This window comes from Panthera leo, chromosome A2 (genome assembly GCF_018350215.1).
Source record: "Panthera leo isolate Ple1 chromosome A2, P.leo_Ple1_pat1.1, whole genome shotgun sequence".
Taxonomy (NCBI): Eukaryota; Metazoa; Chordata; class Mammalia; order Carnivora; family Felidae; genus Panthera; species Panthera leo.
Window position 1 is genome coordinate 85,027,504 of NC_056680.1, and position 11,372 is coordinate 85,038,875.

An 11,372-nucleotide genomic window follows, 5' to 3' on the forward strand; every position below is an offset into this window, starting at 1 on the left:
ACTATATATATGTGTGTGCACACACACGCGTGTGTGTGTATATACACACATATATGTTTGTCATATCTATGTCAAATAAATTCAGTTAACTAACAATACAGAATTAAAATTGGCCTCATGCATGTGTTCATTATACATGTCTAGGTGTGAGAGAAGAGCATAAAGCTAAATTTTAGAAGTGTAAGGCAAACATTAAATTAAGATATGCATTTTACTATTTATCAAATAAAAGAGGACCCCTTGTCAATGCCCCAGTTTCTTTTCTCAATACCATGCAATATGAAGGCAAGTATTGAAGAAAGAGGTCTCTATGGGATTATTGTTTGTGTTTAATTCTACAGATCCTCAGTTGTCCTATTGAAATGTGTTAATGTGTGACTCTCACAAAAGTAGCCTAACTCTTGCTTGCTGATAAGTTTTTCCATCACCACCTTTCATCTAAAGATCAAAAAGCATTCAGAAAAGCAAACAAATCTACGATTTTCCTTTACTAGATAATAGACAGGTGTGAAAAACTTGTCTGGGGCTACAGAGCTTATCAAAGGCAATGGGAGCCAGGTATCAGGATTCCCTTTCACTATTTATTTCTCATGATTTAGAAGCTTTCCCTTATAATTTAGTCATTTCTACTAGGTCAGTAATAAATTACTATAAAATGTGAAGTTGAAGCTAGCTGTGTATCATGTAATCCAGGCATCTATAAAACTAATTTCTTCTTCAATAAAAGAAAAATTCAAAACAGAAGTCGTTCAAAAACAGAATGTGAAAATAAAACTCCTTTGCTGAAAATAGTTTCAACTTTTTCTTCCATATGTATTAGCAACTGATGCTTGTTTTAGTGAAAACAGTTAAAAGACCAGCTTAATTTGGGAAGAAACTCAAAGAAAATATCTTTGGATCAGATTTTTCTCTACTATTTTTTCTGCATAACTATTAGTTGGAGTTTATAAACAAAATATTGAAATGAAATCAAAGGGTGAGAGATCACTGCAATTTTGTCATGCTTTCTTGTACTTTAAATTGCAACTCCTTTCTCCTCTTCTCCTAGTATAGGAAAACATTCTGGAAGCTATATTTCTTGAAGAACCTGAAATCCCTATTTTAGAATTGAAATCATTAGGATCTTAGTGAAAACCTACAAACAGAAAGTAGGGTCAAATGTATCAAGGTGCTTGAAGAAAGACACATTTCTCCCTCTGGTCCGTGGCCTCACACTCATTTCTCTCAGTACCTCATATATTTTCTTCTCTGTATGGTCTAACCATTGACTTCAAAGGAAAATCATGCAAGGAAAGGATTTGCAGGGTGTGGAAAGAAGCAGGAATCTGGCTCCACATATTCTGAGAAACCTACCCACATGATTAGTGATTAACAGCTTGAAGTGGCAAGATGTTAAGATGAAAGTACACAAATAATTAATGGAGGGAACGGTAGTGACTGGAGACTTTAAACTTCCCAAAGACAAGAATCATAAATACTAGTCCACATTTTCATTTTCATTGCTGTTATCTAAGGACTTGGATTTCACAGTTGGTATTTGAGAAGCAGCAAAATAGTCTCTTGCAAAGAAAATGGAGCAACAGTCAAGGTGAGATTCAGGGCCTCCCTTCTTCACCTTCGTTCGGCTTCCTTGGTCATTGTCATTGTCATAGAAGCCTCCGTCTGGTCTCCTCCCTATTTCTCCCAACAACTGTTTCTCCACGCAGCAACCAAAACAACCACACTGAAGTACAATTTAAGTCAGGTATCTTGTCAACTCCAAAATTTCCAACTGCTACCCATGATGTTCAGAATACTTTGGCACACCATTCATGTCTGTGCATACGACCTTATTTTAGTTTCTAATCACAGGCCATGGTACTCCCTCTTGGTACTCAGGTACACCAATCCCACATGCTTACCTGTGCTCATACTTTCTCACCTCTATGCCTTTGGTCATTCTGTGTTCCCCTGACTTAGGTACCGATCATACTACCATCCATCTTTTCATACTCAGCCTGGATACCACATTTTCCCCCAACTTCTTACACTAGAAATGAACTCTCAGTCATAGTATAATAGTGTTCCTAACACAGAGTGTTTCTTACATTACTTAGCAAAATGGATTTTTAAAAGGCAATTTCAGTTAATTTCACGGCTTCTGGCTTCAGTATAAATAAAAGAAAAAAAAAACAGCACATACTTCATTCTCATAGATTTGAGTCAGAATCTCAGCTCTATCCCTTTACTATGAAAAGAGAATTAAAGTCTTTAAAATCAGGTGCCCCATGTAAGATGAGCAGAATAATGCCAATCTTATCAGAATTAAATAAGTTCTTTTAGAGCTTGGCCCATAACAGTTGCTCAACAAATGTGGGTTTCTTTCACATTTGTTCATCTTTATATCTCTCACAGGTTCCTGGACATCAAGCGCTTATTTAGTGCTTCTTTTGTTACAGGGTACTGGATATTAGTTTCCAGTGTAGGTAGAAGCATATAGAGGGTAATTCTATGTAGACCAACTCCTATAAAGATGGCCGGGGTCACTATATTGCATATTTCTTCAGAAACTTTTCTATAAAGTATCTCCTTAACACATCCTGCTCATGATTGATAGTCACCTCATTAAAGTATCCACTTTCATTCTCCCATTGTATTATTTTACAATATGTGCAAATATAGACTCATGGGATAAATCTAAGAGCATAACAAAAGCAATTAACAATAAAAGCCCTAAATGTTCAATGTGAGATGATATAAAAAAGGACCAACTTTCTTGGTATGTTCTAAGAGGACTGTCCATATTCTCCAGTTTGGAGAATGTCATAAAAAAAAAACCTATCAAAATAAACTTACCACCCAAACCAAGCCAGACCCTCTTTTGATGACAATTTTACCATTATCCACTTCAGGAATTATTCACAGCATATCTGTAATCCCCAATTGTCCTCTCCTTGCCTGTGAGCACACTCTGGGGCTGCATTCTCCCTATACTCAGGAAACGCAGTCATTTCAACATTAGCCAAAGTGAAACATCATTACGAATGTATATCTCCTGCCAAAACTCCGTAATGCATGCCAAAAACAAATAGACATTGTCTATGGTTGATCTACTGTTTGGGTTTTCCACATTGTGTTTCCCTCACATTAGCACAGATGATTTCAGGTAACCATATTGTACTTCAGGCCATCAACGTTTGAATCTTTAAAAATGAAAGCCCTCAAGATATTAGCCATGCTCTCAATTTATGCCCTAAACCTCCTGAAATCAGCAGTGTCTTCTGAGAGTTCATTTTAGCATGACATACCTCAAGCATGACAACGTGCTTGATTGAGCTCACTTCTTTTTCACCTCTTCAGAAACCTTACCTAAATGTTTTCAAATCGGCCCTTCCCACACAGTGTTGTTCTCAAAAGGACCACTTCACAAGATTGAAGAAGAAAGCCAGGTGGGCTGAATGTCTTTCCTTGTCAGTTAGCAAATTCTTGATGTTTTCAACCCTTGCATTACATCAGAGACTAGATCAGAGTTCCAATAAATTTCATATTTAACTTATCTCAAAAGATATGGCCAGTTCTCTGGTTTGTGTTATGAAAAGGCCATGTCTACCATGTGGGCATTTGTTCCATTCTTTTATTCCCCTGTGCCCACCCGTGGTGCTCACTACCTTCTCCCTCTGGCATCTCAGCCACTACCATGATAATACGACCAAATACAGATGTTTCCTCTTGCCCTGATAACAACAGAAAACTTCCCAAAGCGGCAGATGAAATCTCTACACTTCCAGGAAGGTAGTATGAACTCACCAGCAATTCCTTCCCAACCTATAAATTCAGGGGAGAAAATGGGAGGCTGAAAGGACCCCTTCTGCAGCTTTAATCAGAGTCACACAATTTTTGCCTCCCTTGCACTGCAGTTTCAAAGGGCAGACATCCATACCCAGACAGAATGAGATCTTAGAAGACAGGCTTTCTCTTTCATTTTTATAACATGCATATACTCAGGGCTTAATCTGCCTTCTCCAAATGAAAACCTGTATAAAGTCTTCATGTAGCCCTGAATGTTGACTGAGTGACGTGGGGTGGTGGAACGTCATGGAAAAATATCCTGTGGAAAGAAGTGAGTCCCTGCTGTACTGACAGTCCCTCTCCCCTCTTCAGACCAGACCTTCTGTTCAGCCTTCAACTTGTCCAAACCAGCAAAATTCAAGCCAGTGTTAGCACTTCATTCCTGTCCCACAGTCCACAGCTAAGAGGCTAAGAGAGCCCTGGGATTGGGTTGGGGGGTGGGGGGGGGAGCGCACTGAGGGGATGTTAATTATCATTGTAAATGCCTTGCAAACAGGAACAGAATATCAAAAGGAAGCATAAGGAGAGGTTTAAAGGACCCAAGCCACACACAGAGCTGAGGAAGGATGCTGGGGATGGGGTGGAGAGAGTTAGGAAAAGGCAAGGTTAGCAGGAGAGAGTTAAAATCGTAATGATGAAGAAGAAAAAGAGAAGACTAACCTGCATAGGGGATGGGAAGCAGAAGGAGGTGGAGGAGGACGTGCTGCAGCAGCAGGACTGGAAGAAGTTTGGTCACCCACATGGTGCTGCTGGACGGGCTGGCGGATCCCACTGGAGGAGATGCCTGGCTGAGAGAAGCCTGTTCCGACTCAGTGCCTAAAAGAACCAGTCGGCTCTGAGCTGCTTTTTATTGCGATGAGCTAAGTTTGTTGTGTGATTAACTGGAAAGATCTAGGTCTGAACTCCCTCTTACGGTAAGAAACTGTTTAACAACAGCCCTTTACTCTCTTCCACCCCCTTCCTTTCCTCACTAACCACCCCCCCAACAACACCAAAGAGATCCCAGCTCCCCGCGCCCCCCCTCAACTCTGCTTAGGAAAGAAACTTACAAAGAAAAGGTCACCTGGCCTGAGGCCAGCTCAATTTGGAAGCTCGAGCTCCAGATCCCTGTGGCTCCTATCCGAGTAGGGAAGGGAGGAGCAAGGCTCAGCCCAATAGCTAAATCAAGGGACAGGCAGAGGACCAATTCGCTAAATTTAAACAGGAAAATACATGTGTTTACATGTCTCTTTGGGAAAAGAGGAAGGGGAAGCAGCATAAGAAGAAAGCAAAGAGCTGCCTTTCAGTCAAATGTGCTTTAGCTCCTAATCTGTCTACTTTCACTGCTAGAGCAAACTAGGGATTCAAAACACTAGCACAGGTTCCTTGGGGTGTTAGAGACGGAGCAGAGAGGAGGGAGGCAGGCGAGGAGGCAGAACCAGGCGGGTCCAGCCCAGGTAAAAAGCGTTAGGTAAGAAAAGGGTGTGGTATTGTGGGGTAAAAATAAACAAGCAAAATGAAAGCACCCACGGTGTCAGGTAAGAAAATTGCCCCTGCCCAATATCCGCAGGGCAGGCTGCTTTTTTCAGAAGCTGTACTACCTCTGCGATCACCACAAATGTGCCTGAAGTGCATAAAAGAAACTTGTCTGATTGAGGGTTGGCGATAAAATGTGTTCATGCTCTCTCTTAAAATGTCTAAGAGATTAGGATTATCTACTGCCTGTCCCCAACAGATAAATGTAGCATGGACTATGTGTCCTTATACCACACACACACACACACACACACACACGCACGCACACGCGCACACAGGCGTGCGCCACTCTCATGCATCTGTGTCTATATGGTGCACATATCTTCTAAGACTAACTTTCACTGGAAATTTCTCAATCTGTTTTAATTCGTAAATAACTAATGTGCCTCTCTTCTCCAGTTCCATCCCTCTGAATGCACCCACCAGCCTCCCTAAATCTACACTGAGAGATAAGGAGTTTGTGTGGATTGGCAGGAGTGGGGGGGACCCATGTCTGCAGAATCTGTGAGATCATTGCTCAGAACGCTCATTTTATTGAAAGGTTTTGTCTTTGCATCTCCAGGTGATGCTCAGATTACTTTAGGCAAGATGAATTTATTTTGCTTTATTTTGGATGGATTCAGGGGAAGAGTTGCCCCCATGCATCTCTGAGATGCATCAACTAGGAACCAGTGTCTCTGCGGGCAGAGGAAGAGATAGCGGGTGTGATGTGAAAATGACCCTGGGGCCACGTACAGCTTGGACGGAAGTGTATGTGAGCAAAATTAAAACCATTCACACTACAGCCTTCCCTTACTGCATGGCTCTCATCCCTCCTCCTCCAGCTCTGCCCACTCCCACCTCCAGAAAACAAGCTTGGTTTAGGATTGCTAGAGAAGCTTGAGATTAAGATAATTACTTTTGAGCAATCTATACATTATATTACCATTTCCTTCTCTTTAATGATTTTCTCCTTATAAAAACAAAACCAAGCAAACTGAAAAGTCATTTGGTAGCCTCCCTCTAGTGTCCCAAGTATCCATTTTACTTTCCTTTTTACTTTGCGATACACCTTTTTGGAAAATCTCAATTTCAGTGTATTGCCTGACCATGATCTTGAAAGGCCCTACAGCAACTCTTGCGCTTTATTAACAAGCATTCAAACTCCTTTTAAAGAAGTTAGATTCTTCTATAAATAAATACGTGTAGGTAAAGAATAAAGGCGACCAATCTTTGTATTTACTTTCTCTCTCTCTCAGAGAAAGCAGAATCAGAGCCTTAAGTATGATTGCAATTATCATTATAGGTTTGGAGCAAACTCCATCCTGGGTAGGAGATTTAGGGCACCACAAGGAAGTTGAATAAAATTGTTTAATAGGGCACACATTTTCACAATTCTGAATACAATAAATACTTAAACCTATCTATAATTATGTTTATATTTCTCTTTTAACAAGTTTGGTTTCTCTATGTTAAATGGTATCTAATATATAATGAGCTTTTAGTGTATGCTAAGCATTGTGACAAATACTCTTCAAAATTTGTCTTAATACTTACAATTTTTTTAAGTTTATTTATTTATTTTGAGAGAGAGAGAGGGAGAGAACCTGTGCACACACACACACAAGCAGGGGAGGGGCAGAGAGCAAGGGAGACAGAATCCCAAGCAGGCTCTGCACTAAGAGTGCAGAGCCCAGTGTGGGACTCAATCTCACAAACCAAACAATGAGATCATGACCTGAGCTGAAATCAAGAGTCGGAGGCTTACCTGACTGAGCTACCCAGGCACCCCAATTTACAGTAAACTTATATTAAGAAAAGATTCTCATAATTCCCATTTTTATAGTTGAGGAAACTTAAGGACACTATTTCTATCCTGAAATAACTTCCACAAGATTCCAAAGGAATAAGGATCCAAGTGTGAGGTTTGAACAGTTTGTCACATTCCGTAGGATGGAGAAATTTCTGTAAGCCCCATGAGAAGAACCACCTGTCTTTCATTTAAGATTATAATCACCACTGTTAGCCCAGGATGGAACACATAAACGATGCTCAATAATAAGCTACAAAATAAACCAATATATAAATACCTTAAACTCTCCCAAAACTATAAACAAATATGCAAATGAAATAAATTATTAATTGTGCTATTCTTTTACTTTGTCTTGATAACACATTCTCTTTGTTCTTTCTAAATTATAGTAATGATGATTTGCCCATCCCTTGCTATTACCTTTATACTCCTTAGGTGTTAAACTGTTCATACAAATAAATCCCCCAAAATGTATCTGAAAATGTTTTGATGAACCAGAGAATCTTGCAAGGAAAATATTTTAACTGCTACAGTCTGTGTAATTACTTAAATACAGGATGAATGCTCATTGCCAATATAATATCGTTTTAAATCTAAGATCAAGGTCTCTCGTAAACCATGTACACTAGATGGACTGAATGGGAAAAGATACATTGATGTACTCTCTGTTTCAAAAGGCTGCATGTAGTTTAAAACATTGTGTCTTCACAAGCCCCATGTTTCTTAAGCACAAGTGATGTTTACATTTGTAAATGGAAGAAGCTGATATGACCTTGTGCTTTGCAGACCACCGATGAGTTGTGTGCTCTTGGACTCATCATTTAACTTGTTAAGTGACTGGCACATGTGTGGTGTCATTCTGTTTAGTGCTTCTACTCCCATGGACTCAGTTTAGTCATATACTTGGCTTCAGATCCCAGCTATCTCATAAAATGTGTCACTAATTGAGAAAATTAATTCAACTCATATCTCAGTTTCCCTACCATAGAAATGGGACACTATGTGCCAAATTTCAAATGTATTATCTCACTTAGCCACCCCCCCCCCACTTAAAAAAAAAGAGATATATATATCTAACAGGTATGGATTTTTATGGTCACTGATTTATAGGTAAAGAAAGTGAGATTTGGAGGTGATATGTAACTAGCATGAGGTTAAACTGTTGATAAAATGTGACTCAAAGCCACAGCTGTCCAGGTATCAAGTCTCCACATTGACAGAAATCTAGCTTGAGAGATTTCCAACATCGTTCCCAGCTTTAAAATGTGATTAGTCTACTTACCTGAAGTCTTTTGTGGTCATCATACAATTCTTACCTTCCACATCTGAGAAAGAAGCACCTGCATAATTTTTGGTATTGCTTATCGTTCCCATGCAACCTTATTTTCTCATTCTTTCCTTCCTTATTTGTTCCTCCCTCTAAATGGTATTTTGTCATCTATAGGCCTCACCACTGAATAATTCATGTTGACTACGTTTAATGTAGGAAATATTGCAAAATTCACTGTAATTTGTATTAATTTCCTTTACATAATATAGCTCATTTCAGGGTGTATGTATAAAATGTTGGCCAACACATTAATTTGCCTTGACTTAAGTCCAAGGTGCAATCATCTGAATGTCTGTGTTCCCCTAAAGTGCAGACACTGAAATCCTAATGCCCAGAGATGATAGTATTAGGAGGTAGGGGCTTTGGGTGGAGCCCTTGTGAATGGGATTAGTGTCTGTAAAAAGAGTCCCCAGAAAGAGGACTCCCCCCTTGCCTCTTCCACCATGTGAGGACACAGAAATGCACCATCTATGAACCAGAAAATGGGCCCTCACCAGACTGAATCCACTGGTGCCCTGATCTCGAACGTTGAGTATCCAGAACTGTAGGAAATAAATTTCTTTTGTTTGTATGCCGCCCACTCTGTAGCATTTTGTTGTAGCAGCCCAAATGGACTCAGACACAGGTTTCTTTAATAGGAGCTCCTAATGAAGACGAAATATATATTCCAAGGATAGAAAATTGTTATTGGGTAATTGATGTTCAGAAAACAGAATTTAAAAGTGTGTCTATGGGAATGCAAGCTGGTGCAGCCACTCTGGAAAACAGTATGGAGGTTCCTCAAAAAACTATAAAAATACAACTACCCTATGACCTAGCAATTGCACTACTAGGTATTTATCCAGAGGATACAGGTGTGCTGTTTCGAAGGGACACATGCACCCCCATGTTTATAGCAGCACTATCAACAATAGCCAAAGTATGGAAAGAGCCCAAATGTCCATCAGTGGAGGAATGGATAAAGAAGATGTGGTGTGCATATATATATATATGTGTATATATATATATATATATATATATATATATATATATATATATAGAATGGAGTATTACTCAGCAATCAAAAAGAATGAAATCTCACCATTTGCAACTATGTGGATGGAGCTGGAGGGTATTATGCTAAGTGAAATTAGTCAGAGAAAGACAAAAATCATATGACTTCACTCATACGAGGACTTTAACAGACAAAACAGATGAACATAAGGGAAGGGAAACAAAAATAATATAAAAACAGGGAGGGAGACAAAACCTAAGAGACTCAGAAATATGGAGAACAAACTGAGGGTTACAGGAGGGGTTATGGGAGGGAGGATGGGCTAAATGGGTAAGGGGCACTAAGGAATCTACTCCTGAAATCATTGTTGCACTATATGCTAACTAATTTGGATATAAACTTAAAAAAAAATAAAAAATAAAACAAGTTTAAATAAATAAATAAATAAATAAATAAATAAATAAATAAATAAATAAAAGTGTATCTAATGTCTAGCACTGAATGGTGGTTCAACTAAAACTTTGGATCATATAAATAACAGTTTTTTTTTAATTTTTTTGTTTATTTATTTTTGGAGAGAGAGAGAGAGAGGGAGGGTGGGAGAGGGAGAGAGAGAGAGAAAGAGAGAGAGAGAGAGAGAGAAACGAGCAGGGGGAGGGGCATAGTGAAGATGAGACAGAATCCCAAGCAGGCTCTGCAGGGCTGGGACTCACAACCTGTGAGATCATGACCTGAGCTGGCATCAAGAATCAGACGCTTAAGTGACTGAGACACCCAGGTGCCCTCAGGTAAATAGTGTTTTTAAATACATAAAGCAGAATCAAAAAAAAATATGAAACAAACAGGTATGGTGGCATATTCATTTGAAAAAATTGTTCAAGAGTGAGTGCAATGGTCCCACAAAGCCCACATCCATGCTGTCAGTATGATAGCCTCAAAGCACTTATGTAAATTCAAACTTAAATTAAGCAAAATAAAAACTACACTTTAAAGTTGCACTAGCTTTGTTCCAAGTACTTAATAGAGAAATGTGTGTGGCTAGTGGATCTCTTAGCGGACAATGCAAATATAGAATATTTCCATCATTGCCAAAAGTTCTATTAGATAATGTTGATCTAGTCTAAGATGATTAATATAAATGCCATCTAAATGTGATTATAGGCTCAACAAGAGGAACACAGCAAGACAATGTTAAAGATGTAATAAAAAGAGAACACTGAAGAGTAATCTGTATATTGGTGACATTTAGTTTGAAATTCCCCCTTCTTTCTATTCACATTTTACGTAGTTTGAACATGAATAACAGGATTTCAATTAATTTGTCTTTTGAACATAAAGTAACTATGACTGAAGACAGCTCATTGTTTGAAGAGTAAGTATAGACACAAGCACAGAAAAATTGGTCATGAGAAAAATCTTAGTAAAATAGGTATTTTTAACAAAACATCTGTCTTCCATGGAATTGGATACAATCTGTACTTTCCAACATCGGGTCCTGAGACTGTGGCAAGTCTTTGCCTATAAAATAAAAAAATGACCTAATTGAAAACAATAGACAGGACTTTAGGACACATTATAGGCATAATGTACAGTTTTTTTCTTTATTTTTTTAAATTCAACAGACTCTAATGTTTACTCAATCAAATCATAGACTCAGCCACTCACTCATGCATGACTTTTGCCACACTCCCAGGAAATCTGTTGCAGAGTCTGTGGTGAGACCACAAAGCAACATCCAGGAAAGTGACAGTAATAGTTAAAGTGCCTCATCACAAGGTAGGACTTGTCAAGTGAGTAAAAAGCGGGGTTATCTGTTCTCTAGAAATATATCATATACACTTATGCAGAGATCAGCATTTTTTTCCATGCAGTTCATCAGTGTCTCTATAAGGCAATAGTGTGGTACAGATTAA

General features: G+C 38.9%; 1 protein-coding gene across 3 annotated transcripts in view; it reads right to left on the bottom strand.

Moving 5' to 3' along the window:
* HGF (hepatocyte growth factor) overlaps positions 1–5,579 on the bottom strand; it is a 78,789-nt gene extending 73,210 nt beyond the window's left edge. For 2 of the 3 annotated variants that reach the window (XM_042916546.1, XM_042916530.1), the window contains exons 1-2: positions 4,878–5,579; positions 4,489–4,644 (exon numbers count right to left, since the gene is read on the bottom strand). In XM_042916546.1, the coding sequence (XP_042772480.1) occupies positions 4,489–4,570 (82 nt within the window). In that variant the 5' untranslated portion in view covers positions 4,571–4,644; positions 4,878–5,579. Of the gene's footprint in view, positions 1–4,488; positions 4,798–4,877 lie in introns of those variants that run through there. The other variant, XM_042916536.1, reaches the window with a different exon arrangement.
* Between the last annotated feature and the right edge of the window lie 5,793 nt (positions 5,580–11,372).